The 19683-nt window shown below is 43.2% G+C and overlaps 2 protein-coding genes across 3 annotated transcripts in view; both read left to right on the plus strand.

Annotated features, from left to right (window-relative positions):
- Nucleotides 1-614: 614 nt before the first annotated feature.
- decr2 (2,4-dienoyl CoA reductase 2, peroxisomal) lies at nucleotides 615-5902 on the plus strand. Of its 2 annotated transcripts, none has more exons than XM_037080675.1 (10): nucleotides 615-840; nucleotides 1978-2079; nucleotides 2181-2249; nucleotides 2749-2800; nucleotides 2898-3033; nucleotides 3503-3627; nucleotides 3920-4013; nucleotides 4099-4203; nucleotides 5114-5366; nucleotides 5546-5902. In XM_037080675.1, exons 2-9 carry the CDS (start codon nucleotides 1979-1981, stop codon nucleotides 5332-5334), a joined length of 903 nt encoding a protein of 300 aa, XP_036936570.1. In that variant the 5' UTR covers nucleotides 615-840; nucleotide 1978; the 3' UTR covers nucleotides 5335-5366; nucleotides 5546-5902. The 2 variants fall into 2 exon arrangements, with proteins under 2 accessions (XP_036936570.1, XP_036936569.1); XM_037080674.1 differs by having other exon boundaries at nucleotides 5114-5302.
- A 157-nt stretch (nucleotides 5903-6059) lies between these two features.
- The window catches only part of rab11fip3 (RAB11 family interacting protein 3 (class II)), a 35856-nt gene continuing 22232 nt past the window's right edge, over nucleotides 6060-19683 (plus strand). Inside the window, exons 1-2 of the mRNA XM_037080673.1 lie at nucleotides 6060-9738; nucleotides 16595-16688. Of these exons, the coding sequence (XP_036936568.1) occupies nucleotides 8131-9738; nucleotides 16595-16688 (1702 nt within the window). The 5' untranslated portion in view covers nucleotides 6060-8130. The remainder of the gene's footprint in view (nucleotides 9739-16594; nucleotides 16689-19683) is intronic.

Here is a 19683-nt window from a genome sequence, read left to right on the forward strand (position 1 = left end):
GTTCGCCCAAAAATAAAAATTCAGTCATTAACTCCCCCTGTGCCGACAGAAAGTCAGGTGAAGTCTCTCAGTCTGTGAAACATTTCTGTAGCTTCACAACAACATAGTTCTGCGGTATTCTCCTAAACAACTGAAGTAGATGGGGGCTTGTTTTAAAATGTAAAAAGAAAAGAAAAAAAGGAATCTCGTCCAGTGTATTTCCAGTCCCCAGAAACCGTTAACGCGCAGTCAGTTTGAAGTGAAGTGGGTGCAAGAGCTGTTGATAGTGTGAATATCATCTTTTCAAATCAATTTGGGATCCTGGGCTCAGATGAACTTGTATTACACTGGACCAGCCCATATGGAGCCAATTTTTTTTTCTTCTGGTTGTTTTGTTACGTTTTAAAACAAGTCCCCATCTACATCAGTTGTTTACGAGAAAGCTGAGATGGATTTTGTCGTGAGGCTCCATAAATGTTTTGTGGACAGCGAAACTCCACCTTGCTCCCTACATGACATGAGGGCAACAAGATAATAACTGATTCTTCATCTTTGGTTGAACTTACCCTTTAAAACCCACAAAACTAGCTATGGACAGTGAGATATTCGTGCTCTTGAACGCACCCCGGATGGACTTCATTGCCCACAATGCATAGCTCAGGGATGGCGAAAAAGTAAGCGTCCAAGGTACAAGTCGTCCGCGGGTGAGAGAAAAAAAAACACCTAATGGCTGAGGAGTAACTGTGAAGGAGCCTCGTCAGACCGAGATTAAGTGCTTCGTGTGCGGGTCGTGTTGCAGCTCGGAGGTCTCGGACGGTTCTTCTTCTCTCAGCTACACAGCTAGCTAGTTTGTCTCAGCAGGTAACACGACAGCAGCTAACTTCACCTCGCTGCACAGCCCGGACAGTTAGCAGGAGTTTATTAGTACACTATGTGTTTACAGGACGATTAGACTAGCATAGAATACCTAAACAGGTGTGGACAAAGAGTATGAGAGACGGAGGCACAGACTGAGTTTTGAAAGTGTTGTGATGCTGAACTAACCCTCAGTGAGTTTGAGTGAGGGGCTGCTTCACTGTTAGTTATTCAGACTTCCTCTGTTTGATTGATTATTGTCACTTTTCCTCTTGCCACACATTTAAAGGCGTTTGAGCTGACCTGTTAAGTGTTATTAAACTGAATAGAGTGTGTTTCCTCCTGCATTACAGTAAAGTGATGTGATATTATAAATTTACCAGGCTGCTCTACTTACCACTTACCGTTAATCTTAGTCATTATGTCCACACTACAGTTGATTATTGAAAACATTAATATATTTTGTGCATTATTTTTAGGCCATCTATGTTTTCACCTGTGTCTGTTTGTGGGTTGGTTTGTTGGCAGTGTAACAACAAAACTAGTGAGCGGATTTCCACAAAACTTGGATGGAGGCCCAGAACAGACCCCTTTAAATTTTAGTGCTTTTAGTATTGGATAAGGATGGCTGGTGTCTACAATCTGAGTGGAAACAAACGGGGACTGTTAGACCTAGGTGGAGGTATGCTCACTGCTTTAGTTTGGCTAGGTTTATGTTTATTAAGAAGGGACTGCACAAATGAATAAAACACATGGTGACACATTTGTTAAAATGCCAGAATTGGCAAAAAAAGGCTATTTTTCGTTCTAGTTTTGCATGAGTTCAGGGCAGCTGTTGCCTCGGTAACTGTGAATGTGGCTCATGATAATTCACAAAAATAATGACACCTTCAAGAGGTAGAGTCTTACCAGCAATACCTGAAAGATAATATAAAAAACAGCTTGTGCTTGAATATAGTATTTAGTGATGACAATAATATCTAAACTTATTAGAGTCTCCAAACTCTAGTAGCAGCTTTATGAACTGTTAGGTGTTTCTGTTATTTTGTCCAGCTCTTGCATTTAACGGACCAGTCATTTATTGTGTTGCCGGTATGGTAATGTCAGTGCGATTGCATCTATTTGACATGCATCATTGATCAGCATGGCAGAGCATCAGGGGAAAGGAGAGGTGTTGCCTGAAGATGTCGGCACAGATGACTGCCTGACTTCGTACACGCACATCTACAGTCCAGACTTACTGAAGTAAGCATACGAGCACACGCATTCACACAGGTGTCCGTAAATAAATGTTATTGACACTGTTGTTTGTCACTGTATTAACTCATTGGCTCTTTATTTTCCAGAGGTCAGGTTGCGTTTATCACAGGCGGGGGTTCTGGCATTGGATTCAGGATAGCTGAAATCTTCATGAGGTACGAGAGAGGGTTGCTTGTTTTTCTTTCTTCTGCAGAACATGCCCAGATCTGTCAGGCCTGCCCACATTCACAGGCATGATTGGTGCTTATCAATGAATGTGTAACATATAGAGCCAATGCTTTGTAAGTATTATGTCATAACTAAGACTCAAACAGTAAAATGCGTGGCTGAGATAATATGCAGGTGTACTTTAAACCTTCCAGTTGTGTTATCTAGACAGTCAGACTTTCGTCATTTTTCTTATGTGCCAAAGTTGAAACGGCTCAATAATTCACAAATGTGGCAGAAATAGATTTTGTTTTATTAAAAGAAATAGCATTGCTGCGTATGTGTTGGTGTCTTGGTTGTCTTCCTCTCATGTTGTGTCCTCGCCTTTTGTCTTTCCTGGTTCCTCCCTCTGTCCCAAACATTACATATATATATACTAATTGACACAACACAACTCTTTAAGATTTGTCTCTTTCTCTTCCCACGTTGTTATTTACTTTCTTTCAGGCACGGCTGTGACACAGTGATTGCGAGCAGGAACTTGGACAAGCTCAAAGAGGTTATTCCTGTTACATAACTTCCACAATCCTGAATTATATATCTCAACTAAATGTTAATGTGCTGGCCTCGTGTAATGTGATTGCGTGTCTCCTTAGGCAGCTGAAAAGCTGTCTGCTGCGTCAGGGCGCCGCTGTCTCCCTTTGTGTTTAGATGTGAGGCAGCCCGAGAGCATCGCAGCAGCTGTGGATGAGACACTGAAAGAGTTTGGTCGCATCGACATCCTCATTAACAGTATGTGACTTTGCCTGATTACGTGCCTTTGAGCTGATGATTGCTCAGTTTGTGGTGGGAGCTTTGCTGCACACAGCCTTCATCATTACATCATCAGACAGCCAGCATAGGTGCAACACCTTTTTCAGGTGTTTATCTGTGTGAATAAGTGCAAAATTGTACTTTAAACAAAGGTCAAGTGTGACAGGTTTTGGTTTAATCATCAACTTTTCTTTATCTTCTGTCTTTGCACCCTACTACAAACTGTTATGTCACCACAAGGTTGCTGCTATGCTTATCCAATTAACTGCAGATCATCTATTCAGGCTGATCTATATTTCATCAAAGTCCCACCTGGTCATTGCAATTTTAAAGCATTGTGAAACGTTGATGGAATATCCGACTTCTTTGCCTGTCTAGCACGAGATTTCCGTTAAGCAGTGTGTCATAATGTTGACTTTAGTTAAAGTCTCGGTGCTGTTTTTGACAGACGCTGCTGGAAACTTCCTCTGCCCGGCTGCATCGCTCTCCTTCAACGCCTTCAAGACAGTAATGGAGATAGATACCATGGGTACATTCAACACCAGCAAGGTGGTTTATGAGAAGTGGTTCCAGGTACAGTACAATTCCTGTCTGTATGACACAAGATTTCTCTGTTTCAAGGTAAGGAGCCGTAAGTAAGGTGTTAATAACCCCGTAGCCCAGAAATGAGGATCATACTGCATCTGCATCCCAGATTCACTCTCTGCACTCCGCTCTGTTCACCAGAGGAGGACAGTAAAGATCACGGATTACTGAAGACCTAATCCTCTATAAAACTGATTTATACTGATGCCTGTGCCTCTGAGTTATTATCCATTCATTGCATCGATTTGAAGTCTCCCATCATTTTTTTTTGTGTGTGCAGAATCACGGTGGCAACATAGTGAACATCTCTGCAACACTTGGATACAGAGGACAGGGCCTCCAGGTGCACGCTGGCTCTGCTAAGGCTGCAAATGGTAAGAGCTTCTTCTTTTTCCCCATGTTTTGTAATGGTATCAAAATGAGAATGTAATGACTCAGTGTTACCTCTCCTCTCCCCAGATGCTATGACCAAGCACCTGGCAGTAGAGTGGGGGCCCAGCGGGGTGAGAGTCAATACTCTGGCTCCAGGTCCCGTCTCTGGCACCGAGGGCTTCCGCAGACTGGGTACAGATTTAACACAGTATTGACAAAGTAGTTAGTTGATGGGTTGTTGGGCTGTTGTGGTGAGCAACAATTTAGTACACAACCCTCAGAAACAGATGAGAGGTTGTCCAGAAACAGACAATTTTTAGGGCTATTGTTAATGGTTAATAATACCAGAGTCGCATATTCATTATACTATGTTGTCAATGAGAGTTTGTGTCAGACCTCCCTCTACATTAAAATACATTTTATCATATCAATTGCCTTGTTAGCCCTTAAACATCACAGTTTGATGCACAGCAGTAAAACCAGACCAGGTATTTCTACCCATAGTGAGCCATTCTGCACCCCCAGGAGGGAACATGGTTAGCTCAATTAATGAACTGAACATAAATAACTCAGATACAAATATATGCAACTATATGTGTTAGAAAATAAAATCGAATTCTGCATTTTTTTGTTACCAGCAAGCTGCAAGTCAACCTGCATCATTTGTAACGTATTAACACAAGACTGATGTGTCACAGTCGAGGCTGTGTTAAAGCTAGTGACTTCGCAGGCAAGCCAAAAAAATAGTGAGTTTACAGTCGAAATAGTTCACTAATAACAGTTCAAAAAGTTAATTGAAAGTAGTCAGTAAAGATAATTAAGAAATGCTCATAACAGTAACAAATAAACTATTGAAAATAGCTAAAAGTGAAGAAACAATTGAAGTAGTTAGCTTAAAGAAACAACCTTTGAAACTACGCTTCTGAATAAGGCCAGGCAATGTTAGTAACATTTGAAATTTGAGCTAAAAGCAATGAACTAATAGTTGAGTAAAGTTAATCAATTTATTAGGACACTGGAACATGTCTGATGGTACTTGACGGGGCTGTGGGGATTTGGGTATAACACAGTGTAAGTGAATCTGAACGTTTATTCCCCTCAGGCGGTCCTAGAGGAGAGGCTGCCGGTGCGTTCCAGTCCATCCCTTTGCAGCGGGCGGGCAACAAGACTGAGATGGCCCACTGCACTCTTTTCCTGGCCAGCCGGGTCTCCTCCTATGTGACCGGAGCCATCCTGGTGGCGGACGGCGGCGCTTGGCTGACCTCACCCAACGATGTCTCCATGCTGTTGGGTATAGCCTCCTCTAAATCCGCTAAACTCTGAACAGGGGCTCTCCTGTCCTCCTCCTGGCCCAGGTGTGTAGGAGGAGGCGCAGCCTGAGGTCCATGTGTAACTGAACATGTTTTGCTGTGTGTTGGGTTTTCTCTGATTTAAGAGTGTGAAAGTTCAATAGATTGTTTCATTGACAGGAATACTGTTTAACCCATATTAATTCACCCTCTCTCTTGCCACTATCTCTCTTATTATCTTTCAGGTTATTGGTCATCTGACAAGAAAAGAGACAAGTAAATGCTGACAACAAGAAAGTAATTACGGGGCCCACCTGTAGTACTGATGTGCTACATGTATAATATTTGTGGATTTTGTCACCTACTGTTGCCTTAAGAGTGTATTGTAACGCTAACATAAATCATCATACATTTCATGTACAACCATGCTTATCAAATGCCATTCAGTGTGATTATTTTTTAATAAAACACGTGTATTAACAGTTAACAGTGGCGACTGTATACTATTCCAAGTCATTTGTTGTTCCTCCAAACAACATATGTGTGGGGCCACAAGTCTGCTGAAGACGAAAAGAAACAAAATAAAGCATATTACTGTTACACAAATGTGTCCGATTTTTCTGACTGTTGTCTTTTTTTTGTTGTTGTTCTTATGTGATATTTTGGTTACTATGTAATTTACACCTTCTTTAAAGCTGAAATAACAGTAAAAGCATCAGCATGCAGCATATCTGAAGTAGAGGGTGGTGATATTGTCTTTCCAAATCGACTATGATCTCATAGCTTCCGGCTACTTGCGGAAAACTTTTTTGTGTTTGCTGTTTTTTTGGTCCCCATCTGCTTCAGTTGTTACAAAGAAAGCTGCAATGCTGTTTCACAGACTTCATAACTTCACCTGAAGACTTCATACTTTTAATTGTGAACCTTTCTTGAAAAATCTTATAAATTAAACTGTTTTAAGAGGAAAAAGGCCACAAGAGTTGAGTGTGGATGACATGACCGAGCTGAGAGAGCCAAAACACACTCAGAAAATCACTACCGCTGTCAGTCAGGTGGGGGCGCCAAAACATCACAAATGCAGCAACTCAACCATTTCTATACTATAAATCTCCACTGTCAGAGTTCTCCAACTATTCCATATTGTTTTATATCAAGTAAGGAATAATTACATAAATATCCCTTTAATAGATTAACCTGTTCCAATAGAAACATGTGCCCTGCTGAAGTGGCATACCAAGAACTCCCCTGTGTCCTCCTGCCAATCCTGAACTTTAACCTCTGTTTAAACAACTCATCCCCTGAAATATGGACGCAATGACACGAGCACTGGTCATGGATTTTGTGCACAAACACAAAATCAAAAGCTCCCACTAGATATAAAGCCATGAAGCCAGTGATACTGCGGGGTATTTTGTACGCTTGCGTGAAACGTCAGCGGTGTGTATGCGGCTGGAAGTGGAGGAGGAGGAGGAGGAGGAGGATGATGATGATGATGATGGGACGCTGCTGATGCTGATGCGAGAGCTTTCGGCGTCTGTGGTCAACATCGGTGGACTCGGCTGTCACACGATGGAGCTTTTCGGCCTCGTCTGCCGCCCTTCTCGCTTCGCCGCGGGTCCCGACGAGGGACGCTGTGACAGATGTGCTTTCTGAGACGAGAATAGGAGAGACATATAATCGGAGGGGAAGGAAGGGTTTTCGTCTCGTCTCTCGCCCGGCCTGTCTTGTCACTGACACAGGTGGATCTCGGCTGGAAAAACGGCATCGAAATGAAGACATTATCCTGGACTACCACGGAGGCGACAGCCTGCGTAGATAACCCTGACACCGCGGAGCACTGAGACTATCGCTTTCTTTAGATTAATCGACGGAGGTAGACGCTGGGCTTGTTTGGCGTCAGCTAGCTAATAAGCTAATTTCGCTAGCTAGTCAGTTAGCAGCTCCCTCGGCCAATGGCACGGGAGAAGTGGGATGCTCGAAGGAGGAGTTAACGTCCGTTGCTAGCATAAATTCATTGGAAAGCGTTGCGTGTTCGCGTTATATTTAGTAAACCCGCCTCGTAATGAGGGATTTAACATCCTAGCGGGACGTTAATGTAGGCGTGAGTGTCACTTGGGGACGTCGTTTCGTCGCTCGCCCCCGTCGGCTCCTTTGGGCAAATTAGCTTGCGATGGATAAGGTGAGGTAATCGGCTAAGAAAGGCTAATGTTGACAAACACGGGGGGACTTAACGCGTTCATTTGTCACGTCTCACACTGGCTCCGCAGCAGCGATGCTGTCCGACGTTGATGTCGCTTTCCGGTCCTCAGACTGCGTTTCGGTGGTTTTCAAGCTCTTTTTCTGGCCAAAGTGAAGCATGTTGACGGTGGATGTGCTGAAGCTTGAAACACTTGGCGACGACCAGGAGGGACCTGCCATGACAGAGAGGGACGTAGTGAGTCAGAAACGTTCACAGCAGCAGGATATTCAGTGAGCCCAGGACGTTACTATGAATTTTGAATTTAGGCAGCATTTTAGTCGAGACGTGGATGACAACCACTGAAGGTAAAAGGACAAATACAGCTTGTTTGCCTGCCTGAGAACTGCTCCTGTTACTTCACCTTAGACTTTTGTTTCTATCTTCCTTAAACCTGCCAGCATTTTACATGACAGAGGCCGGCAAGGCTTGTAAGAGATCCACGCGTTCATATCAAGATTGCGTTTGAAGATGTTTGGTGCCATCTAAAATCATGGCCTTAAAACTGGAGAACTGGATCTCCATGACAGCGGTGAGATAAGACGCCACCGCCAGCTTTTTCTCAAGGTTTTCAAAGTGGAACAGCCGATCGAAATGGAACCGACAGTCCTGTCTGGCCCTTTGGGGCACACACAGTGGGAGTCAGACCAGCCATTTCCTCTTGGATTTCACACACTGGATTCAGACAAAGGAGGAGTGCTCTGTCCAAACAAGAGTGGCCAGACAGGTTTGGATTTCAGAAACGGTGACCAGGATCAAACCCCGCGAATCGAAGGAGGGAACATTTTCCCGGACTCGTCATTAGACTTGGACAGCCTCATCAATATCTCTGATTTTACTTGTGGGGCTTTGAAGTTTGAGGGAGATCAGTCCACGATTTCCGAAACTTCTCTCCATATTGGTCGCATCGAGGAGTTGTCCCGCAAAGAAAAGACAGAGGGACTCGATGAAATAAGTGAGACATTGTCCTGGTTATTTTCACCTAAACTCACCGAGGTGGTTGGGAAAAAGTCTGCCTGTGAGGACCTGAGTCTGACCCAGGAGGACCCTCCTGAGAGCCCACAGGCCCTCAGTAGTCAGGCTGAGCTAATAAGCCTCAGTGTGCCGGTCTCTCCTTCGAAGATTTCCGAGACCAACACAGGGGATCCGTTTTTGTTGGTGGATCTTCTCTCAAATGAAAACTCTTGTCTCCCCACAGAGTCCTCAGGTGAGTCGAACCCACAGGGTGTCAGTGAGGAGCTGGTCGACCTATTACAGGCGGAGCAGGCAGGTCTCCCTCCCTCGCAGACTTTGTCACCTGAAACCGGAGACAAAGGTTTATTCCCTGATCAAGTGACTGATCTGCCTGTAACCTGTAGCACTACCCCGCAAGGCTTACCTGAGAGCAGCCTCCCGCATGACCACCTCAGCACACCACTGGAGTGTTTTGAAGGATCTGTGCCTTTGTTGGATTTAGAGGTTCCAGACTGTGACCGCAGTCTGAGCCTGTGCCCCGCCAGCCCTCCCTCTGTTATCTGCACAGGTGCAACATCAGATTTATCAGCGGCGGAGTCGGAGGTGGAACATGAGGGAGCGACTATAATTATAAATGTGACTTCGGAGCAGCAAGGTGAGAATGACTCATTTGCTCTGGGTTTGTCAGCGGCTCCTTCTTCACTGACGGCGCCTCCGGCTGAAGATGCCTTCACCCAGGGCGATTGCACCAGTGAGAGTAGCTCTGTGGAAAACGAGTCTAAAGATTTGATGGAAGACAAGATTTGTTCTGAAGCCAACACTCGGGGGAATGAGGTAATGGCTTTGGATCTGTGCTTGACTGTTGATGAGGTCCACAACGAGGAAACGTGGGACTTGAAACCACAGGGGGGTGTAGAGAATGGAAGCGCTCCCGACCCGACAACAGAACGGAGGGAAGAGGAGAGGTCGACGGACACTAACCAGCCAGAGGGGTCAGATTGTCATGAAGTGGCTTCTTTTGATTTCTCCGTTCAGGAGGCTGGGTGGACTAGTGAGCAAACTGTGGAGGCAATTTCCCGCTCTAAGGTGGTTGAAGATGACTCACTGCCAATGGTCTCAGCTGTGAGTACGAAGGAGGAAGATGTCTCCCCGCTAAAAGCTGTGTTCGATGCTTTAGACCAAGATGGAGATGGCTTCGTTCGCATCGAGGAGTTTATGGAGTTTGCCGCTGCCTACGGGGCCGACCAGGTGGGACGTCTCCTATTTCTGTTGACTTCCTTGTTTTGAGCTTTGCAGCTAATGGCTAATGCATGCTGAGCGGAGTTCTCTGTAAAAACCATATAAAAGCTCATAACATAAATGATTTATTATTGATTTTCTGCTGAACTCTGAGAGCTTCCTGCAAAAAGCATGCTTAATTCAATCAAGTGAAATCTATCTGGCTGACATCCCTTTGCTGTCAGTATTTCAGGTTATTTACAGTCTAAATCTGTTTGATTCTTCCATTCATAAAGGTGTGTAAATAAAACACATTTTCTTTGATCAGTGAATTTGTGGCTAAAATTATCCGTTTAGATGTTTTATTGAACTCCATCAGGTTTATGTTGCCCTGACGTATCACGAAGCAGCTGTAGCATGACCAGCCTGGGTGCTGGTGTGTCTCCCTCAAAGCGGCTCTCAGCATTCGGTGTGAAAGACTTGGCTCATACCTCCGGCATTATTAAAACTATGCCTGGATTAGTTTGTCGTCTATATTTGGGGAGTGTTCAAGAACTGGGATTTGGGTTATCATCCAGATAAGTCTGTCAGGCATATTGGCTGTAATGAATTCTGTCAGGCCTGGAACTCCTCCATATGTCAAATGACAAAACAACCCATCTTCCCATTTGTCGCGTCCTGTGGTTCGGAGATAATCTCTTGGTAAATGGCTGATGCGTCTCACCCAGCCATGATGACCCTCACCCATATGTTGCAGATGGCCTCCAGCCATTTTCATAGTTGGTGAAATAGTTTCAGTCTTGCTCACAAGTCAAGAGACAAGGAACAATTCCTGAAAATGAAGTCAAATTAGAAGGCGTCACATAACGATTTGATTTGGTTCAATTCCAGATAGTCTTACTCAGTGGGCAGCAAAATAAAATAGGGAGACTATTTGCTTCCTTAAGTCCAATTTGTAACCTTTTATAAACATCCTTTGAGCGTGGTGGGTTGAGGTTTTGGTTCTCGTAATAAACGGAAAGTTAAAGGCGGTGTCTGACATGAGTCTCACATGGTCCAGAGTCTACATGATGTCAGTTTCCAGTTTCTCTTCCTGTCAGACGTGCTTCTCTGTATCTAAATGTTTACAAGAACACCACTGAGCTTCAGCACGTGATCACACCATTTGCAAATAACGCTAAAACAAGAGCAAACGATGATGTCACCTAACATGTAACAGAAATATAAGCATAACTTAATGAGCATGTATTACTTATTCACTCATCTCCCATGTCAATTACAGTATCTATAAACCATTTTAAAATGGGCCCCTTCTAGATATGGAGCTGATTCAGACAACATCGTTAATTAAGAGTGTGTTAACTCTTAATTTGAACTCTTTTCTGTGACTTTGACAAGGCCTGAGGATGAATACTTGCTCTGGCTCCACACACACAGTGTGATGCTAGCTCACTAATGCTTTTTAATCCCTTCTCTCCCAGTTCAAAGCGCCTCTGTTGCCCCCGATCTGTCCCGTGTCTGGCCCTAGGTATCTGCGGCTCCCCAGGCAGGGAATTGGGAAGGATTAAGAGTAAAATGTGTTTTCCTGAGTCAGAGGGACTCCATGGTTTGGGTGCCATCCACTGACAATCTATGACCTTGTTTTTGCAGTGCAGAGGAGTGGAGTTTTTTGTCATGTTAGTCTAATGTTAATCAATCCTACCTGTTGTTTGGCTAGGCAGTGCTAATGCTTGATCCATTTACATGACACTGGGAGTTGATATTACTTTGTAGGTGTGGTGTGCTTTGCTGTTATTCCTCTCTGTTTGGTTTCTGGTGGAGTTTCTTCTGCTGCGCCTCCCAAGTATGTACTGTGGATTCCAACAGCTTGCTTTGGATCTTTCTTAAAGCTTTCTTTTTTTCCCCTTGGATTGCTAACCAGATTGTGCAGACTGATTACTCCTGCGTCTTTGTGTTTGGATATTGGCTATCTGGTTTCCATGAACCCGCGGGAGCTAATTTGTGCCCTCTCAGATTTCTGTCCTGTTTGGTGATCAGAGAGAGAGAGAGAGAGAGAGAGAGAGAGAGAGAGAGAGAGAGAGAGAGACAGAAGCTTTGGCATGTTTGTATTTCACATTCACAATAAGTAACCAGGCAGCGGGTGGAATTATCTTCAGAATTTGTGGTATGTTATCTAATGCATTTACCTTGCTCGTGGGGTTGGCATTTATTAGCTGAACTCAAGGAGCTGTGGTAAAGTCATGTCTGATGTAACAAGGCTAATTGTTTCTTCTGCAAATGGTTCACTCTTCTCGTATCAGTTTGGGATACATATGTGCTTTTCATATTTGGCCTGATATGCCCTTGTATTTCAGTCCTCTGGAGATAAAAGTAGTTTGAATAACCTCCACGCCTGAGCGCCTCAGATTAGTGAAATGTTACTGTGGAGCAACGTGGTAAAGCACATATTTTAGCAGTGTGGTTGGGGGAAAAAAAAAAAACACGGGGCGACAGGTCATACTGATTTATAAGGACATCCATAAATAACACCCAATAATAAAATATTAAGTTTAGGTTGCCAGTTGGGATGTAAGCCAAGTGGAAGTGGGGTTAAGAGCTTTGTTATTGCATCTCCAGGCTTCACAAATCATTCAGATTTTTCTGCCAACTCTGTACACAGCAGTAAGCGCTTTTCAGTGAGATTTTGTTTTCATGCACATACTGGCGCAGTTAAGCATCAGGCCTCGCATGTGCGTTAACCTGTACCACTTTGCAAATATCCCTGCAACCTGTCAAGAGAAGGCAGGAAGGTATTCATGCAGTATTTGCATCCGCGTTCCGGCCCGCGCTCGTATGCTAAGCATGCAAATGTTTCTCCAGAATTATTCCAGGATGCGATAGTGTGTGCACAAGGGCACATCCTGCATTGTGTGCGGTCAAATACAAGCATTGTGATGTAGACAGAGGTGCAATGACTGGTTGATGAATTGATTAGATTTGTGTAACTAGAGCAAGAAGAGCAGTCTGAGAAGTTAACAAAATGACATCATTGTACTATAATGCGGGCTTTCATACCAGGAAAAGTCAGCACTTGATGCCATATTATGTACTACCCATATCCAAAATATATGATTACATAGTCTCATATCAGGATAACGATAATCAGCCCTGGACTGTTGGTTGGACAGAAGCAGGGAAAAAGAAAAAAAAAAAGCTGCTCTGGTAAATTATGATGAGTATTTTTGCTGTTTTTCTTACATTTTTGTGTTGATTAATTGTAAAAGTAAGAGATGTATCGATAGAGAAAATAATCTTTTGCTGCAGTAGTGAATGTAGAATCTTAAAGCAGAAGACAAAATACATTGTCCTCCCAACATATGCTCACACATTTGAGTTTAATCATAGATGTTCTTTTTGGGGACCTTTTTGAGGTAGGAGACAGGCTCACTGTTAGAACATCGATTTGACACCTGTACATGTCAAGGCAGTGTCATGAAACCATCAGATTTACTGTAGTGAAGCGATCCATCTCGACTGAGCAGTTAATGTCGACCTGCCGCTATGTGTTGAGGTGCCTCTACTGTCCTGCAGGCAAGTGCCACATCTGGGAATTCAGTTCAAAAGATCTTTCCAACCAACGCTCACTGGTTTCACTCGCTGGTTTTGACCCTGATTCTGCACAAAAGCCACACTGGGACGGCATTGTGGTCGTGTCTCTCTTGTCAGTCGACACTCCCAACCCTACTTTAGCCAGCCTCCCTCCCCTCACCCGCTGCTTTTATGTGCTGCCCCCTCTAATCCACAATGGAATGTCCCATGCCCCGAAACATTCACTTTTGTGTGTGTTAATGTTTTATATCCAACAATCATTCTGCCTTTTTTTTTTTTTTTTACATGATCTTTTGCCAAGCCACTAGGCTCATGAACGTGGCTATCAGAGTTTCATGTAGGAACTATTGTGAAATCCCCTCCAGGAAAGACTCTCGGGTATTCTTCTCCATGGGGTTATGCACAACAGCGGTCTGTGTGGAGGCGGTCAGGCGTGCCCCGGCACTGATTAGACACAAATAGAGGAAACAGAAAAACCACAGTGCCTTCACTGCTCCACTAGGCAGCAGAGCTGACAGAGTTGCCTTTGAGTTTAGTCGTTATCTGCCCTTCCACTGTCTCCCAGGGCAGTGCTTCTTAGGTGTAACAGTACAGATTATTACACAGTGCAGTACACAATACAGTTTTTTTTTTATATTTCATGTTGTAAAAAACAGACAAACTTTTGCACCACTTTCCCAAAACTTTTTTTTAATTGTCCCAAGTGATTGTAAACTGTCTGTTATCATCTGCTATAGTTGTTAGATAAAGGCATTAGCATTTACAGTACTTTTACCTGAAAAACTATACTCAGCCGAAGTACTTAAGAACATTTATTTACTGTAAACTTGTTGTGTTGTCCTTTAACTGCAGTTCAGTGTTTAACGCTGGTGAACCTGCTGTGTGTTTAGCAGATAGCTCTTTTAGCTTTTTCGCTGTTAGCTTCCTTAGCCAAACATACATCAGGGCGGGACAACAGGGTTTCTCCTCTGTCCTTCTCCCTCAAAAGCTGTTTATGATTTGACTTATTTTTGTTTTAAAATATAGTTCATACATATTGCACCTTTTTCAAATGAATACTCATCCACTAAAAGTAACATTTAAAAAAATGTTTTAAGAGTTACATTTAATGACCTTTTTTTTCCTTTTATTACTTTCTGACTTTGAACTGTAAGCAGTCTAAGCAATATAGAGTTCACAGAGTACACTGTAACAACAACAACAACAACAAAAAGAATGAGTGATGATCTGTGACAAGACACGGAGCTTCCAACAATGATAAATTAAGTGAAATAGTTAAGTAAAGATGGAGACACTTTGCCAGTTTAATAGCTATGCAGAGACTTCCAGTGTATTGGGGCCAGAATCCAACTGAACTGAAATCCCACTCACCTTTTAGTTTTTAGGTTAGACCTAGGAATAGCCAACAGGCTCTGCTCACAAGACCTGAGGGGCCTGGCACTGCTGTACAGGCTTAACAACTCTGATGTAGGCCATGGATTGCTTCCACAACATAGTAGGTTTATATTTGCTCTGGTTTCTTTGCCTGTCACAGCGGTCCAGCCAGCCTGCTCAGTGTTCAGTGGTGGGTTATTATAGGATGCCACCCCTGTGTCTTTCTGAAGACGCAGTAACTAATGCTAATTCATTGCTTTTTATAACCGTGGAAAAAAAAATGTAATCAGGACCACAGACACTCTGTTAAATCCCCCCATCACGCCTCAGTTTTTCTCACCTCACCCAGCAGAGGTGTTCCTGAGCAGCTGCATGGAACATGTGAACTGTGATGCTCCGTTGTGAAACGGAAAGCTAAAAGCTGCATTTGAACACTTACCACTGACCTCAACCACAAAATAATTTTCACAAGTTCAAGCCTTAAATAGGCCCTGTTTCCTCACCAACAGCCTGCAGTACATATCAAGCGTACTAGAGAGGTTTCTGGAAGCTATACGGGCCTTGATTCCACATGCTAAAGTTAACACTGCAGTGTCAACCACCATTCAGTGACATCAGCCGCCCCCCTTCTCGCACTAAGTGCAGCTGGGTTTAATTCACCAAACCCAGATCATGAGCTACGAGGCTTGTCGGAGTCAGTTCATTAGCAGTTTCAGCCCTCTCAGCCTCTTGAGTCAGAGCTCAGCGTTGCTAAGCAGATCAGCTTGTTTTCATGTGTAACCGATATAAAAACTACAGGAGAGAGAAGCCACACACACACAGACAGGCTTGGCAAAATGACGACGTTCGTATCGCGCGCTCACTTTCTCGAGGAATAAGCGAGCCGAAAACCACAGAAACCTCACCCGACATAATCTCAGGCTTCTTCCTAGCTAATTTTGTCGGAGATACATGCCTGAAATTATACTGTAATAATGGGTTAGTGCAATTTTGTGACTTGCTCTATTATTTATGTAAATAGATTTTGATCGCCCGGCGCCACCAATTATTCTACAGATACGGACACATATTTGGTTCCCAGGTCTTTGGGAGCCACATAACTGGATTATTAAAATTAATCAGGGCAGTGTGCCCAAGCACTTGTACAGGTGAAGAAAGAAATTGTTGATCCAAGATACAATGTCTTTTTTTATGCTCCGAGGTCCTGTACAGTAGTTACTGACGCACACATCCTCTTGTTGCCAGGTTACTGACTGTAGGGATATACAGCATGTAGGTGCACTTACATAACACAGTGGAACAGCTGAGTGCAGCAACGTTCTTGTGCACAACAAGCTTTAATGCCTCACATACATGCAATTAGAACAAGCTGTTTTCTGTTTGCCTTCATATCTTCAAATTCCTTTTAATGTTAGACTAATGTTTTATCTCCTACAAAACATATTTTATTCATAGCCTAGAGAGTGTGTGTGGCTGAACACATTTTCTGCAACTATTAAGCTTTCGGTAACACCTCTGTAATTCTTTTTCCCTTTTTATTCTTGTCATATGCTAAGAGTATAAAGACTGTACCCTTTGGACGCATTAAAATCCTTGTAAACTCACTATTGCACCGTCTGCAAAAACAGAGTTTCTTCTGGAGGTCAGAAGTGGTGTTCTTGGCAGCTCTGCAGTAAAACTGTAATGTTAGTGAAATGACCTTATGTTCTCCATAGTTTCATGTAGCTTGTACTCAGATCAAGTTCTGGCGTTTCCGATTAAGTCATTACACATGACAGTCACGTTGTGCGGGAAATGTCTCCTTAACAGCATTGTATGCAATCATTTTGAAACAGCTAAGAAATGATTGCGAGTATGTGAGACTTATTTTCTTCTGTTGCGGTGACAAAACATGTTTTGAACATTGTGTTTCTTTTTCTTTCAGGTGAAGGATCTGACCAAGTTTTTGGATCCCAGTGGGCTGGGAGTGATCAGCTTTGAAGACTTCCACCGTGGAATCTCTGCGATTAGCAATGGAGGTGAGTCATCAGATGTGCTTCAGCCCAATACCAAGTTTTGAACCCTACCCTTCATTTACAAGTGCTCCCTTGCCCTTAAGAATAGAGTTTCAAGGTGTAGTGGTTGAAATCTCTTCCTATGCAAATGGACAACCCTTCAAGCCTGTCATACATCATTGTTGAAGTCGACTGTGTTTACGATATTACAGGACATTTCCAATATGGAGTCTTCAGCTGTGGGGATTACTCATGTGTTACTGTGGCAACCCTGTTTTTATCACCGTGCCAATTCTCATTAATCTGATGGAGAGAGAAAAGCATGTACACCATTCAAGTCATCAGATAAAAAAGAACACTATTCATTAGTGGCGCTTAGCAGCTATCATCAGCAACCTGTGCTCCTACCCTGGCAGTGCACTTATATAAGGAGGAGCTTTGCCAACTGCAGCAACTTTACTGTCCGATTTCAGTTAAATGTCACCTGTTATATGCCATCAAAAGGGGGAATACAGTGTTGACATGCTTCAAAATGCAGGACTCTCATGGTCAAATGAGCGATAACAATGTAACATTGACTAACTACTTGGTTGTTAACGAGATGTAAGCCAATAGGTTGTGGTTGTTTTAGCCTTGTTATAAAGAAAAGGAACATCACTGAAATGACATTTGAAGTTTGTCACTGAAAAATCTCCATTTGGAGGGCCATAATACTCTTAACACTTCGCCCTACCCCTTTATCCCAACAATAATTGGGACGCGCTGGGAGTGTGGAGTTACTAGTAGAAGCAAAGTGTGTGTGTTGGGATTGGGCTTGTGTGTGTGTGTGTGTGTGTGTGTGTGTGTGTGTGTGTGTCTGTGTGTGTGTGTGTGTCTAGTTGTTTTACTCATATTCAAGACCTGCTCTGCCATGTTGTAAGAAAACACTTTACCTAGTGTCCCCTTTTTGTGGACTCATTTGGCCTGTTGCCTAAGACTCTGGGGGGTCCACATGAATTGTGAAACCTACCTACTAAAAATATTCTGACATGAAGACGTCTCACCTCGGTCATGTGTAAAAAAGTGTTTTTCAGGTTTTTTATTGGACATTTGACTGTGGCTGTAGTATTCAAAGTTGTTTTCTTTTTTATTTCCAAGTATTTTATTTTGGCTAACCTACTTAGTTCTACTGTTAATAAAAAAAAAACACCTCAGCAGCAAATTCTTGCACCTACATTTAGTCTCCAGCATCTGGCTCCATCTCCCTGCATTCCCCATGGTGCCAGATATTGTTGTCAACACAGTATGTTCACATCCAGTCGCTCATCTTAGGTGAGAGATTTTTAAGATGCAGAAGACTGACCCAAATTCTTTGGAAATGGACTCAAAATGCTGTCATTCTGTCTTTAACCTTTTTTCTGCCCCCCGTTCCACTGTTGAACTCCTCCATGAACCTGTTTTGACAGCATTGTCACCATGTTTCTCAAACTTCACCTCAGCTGTAAATCGAATTTAATCTAAATCTAGTTTCTAAATTTGAGCTATTCCCCATGGTCATAGCAGTTAGTGAAGTAACTGAGATGGATTTAGACACCACAAAGTGACATCATGACAGTTTTAGCTCTGAGGCAGTTTACAGTGCACACTGGTTGTGTAAATATATTGTACAAGTTGCGGTGATGTCATCGCACCCTATTGATCGATCTTCCCCAAGGCTTTCTGGGTTGCACGGCTCTGGTTACTCAGACCATAAATAAGTCATGAACTGGAAAGCATGAGATGCATGGACACATGGGCTCTACTGGCAAGGTTTCAGAGCGGCAGTGGCAGAGTCCTGTTCACCTAAATTATTTACTGTCCTCTCCCTGGGCCCTGTGTTCTCTGCTTCTCTCTGGTTGCTCTGCTCGTTGTTAGTTGCAAAGCTTTGCTGTAGAGTCGGATTGAAATAACCTGCTTTGATTGTAGGGGAAAAGAGAAAAGAGAAGCTTCAAATTCACATATTAACAAGCTGGAACCAGCAAATATTAGATATTTTTGCTTGAAAAATTAATTAATCCTTCATTAAAATAGTTGTTGATTCATTTTCTTTTCAAACATCATTAATCGACGAATCCTCACAGCTCATATCTGAGATTCTTGGGTTTCCCAAACTGGAATATTAAATAAGAAAAATAAGAAATTGTGGACATAATGTTAGTCTATTGAGAAGCAACAATCTTCCCACAAGTCACAAACAACAACAACAACGCACTCGTTTTGGTGGCTTGATGAGGTAATGCACATATCATGTATCCATGATGGGTCCAGGGATCATCGTCTCATGTTCCTGTTAATCACACTCCTGTCTTTTCTGATTTTCACCACTATTTTTTGTGTAATCACTGCCGTTGAGACTGAATAGGATATTTCTTGCTGGAGGACAGTTTCCCGTCAGTGTGTGAAGATCAGACCTCTACTATAACTTCAGAAGCCACTCACACACTGCTGACAGAATTCCACAGTGCCTATAAAGGCGGTGTCGAATTTTCAGCTACACATTTGCTCTTTAGATGTGGTATTCTCTACCGCTGCTTCTGCGGCAAACGCTTTAATAAGATGGCAAAACCTGCTCTTCCACTTTCCAATTTTCAGTAATTTCATTGCACCCCAGCTTCCTTTTTTATTGAATTGTTGACTTGACTTGTTACTGGCATGGTTACCTTTTTAATAAATACGAGCCTGCAGGCTGTGGAAATGCCTTGTCCCCTGTAGTGGCTATTGCATGTCTGGAACAACAAAAGTTGGTCTAGCACATATCCGTGTCCTCTGATATTTTGACATCACGCCGAGAGACTGCAGGTGTGTTGCTGCAACAGAAGCCAGTTCCCTACACAGCCCCTTTGGGTGCCAAGTAATTTCACTCTAACGACCAGCCATGCATATGAGTGATCAGGAGCGGTGGGTTACGTAAGACCCCGGGGCACAGAATCCCCCCGGGTCTACTGGCAGCTCTGGAGAACTCTGTTTGTGTTCTGTTCTCTCAGTAGGGTGCTACTCACAG

This window comes from Acanthopagrus latus, chromosome 20, assembly GCF_904848185.1.
Source record: "Acanthopagrus latus isolate v.2019 chromosome 20, fAcaLat1.1, whole genome shotgun sequence".
NCBI classification, from domain to species: domain Eukaryota; kingdom Metazoa; phylum Chordata; class Actinopteri; order Spariformes; family Sparidae; genus Acanthopagrus; species Acanthopagrus latus.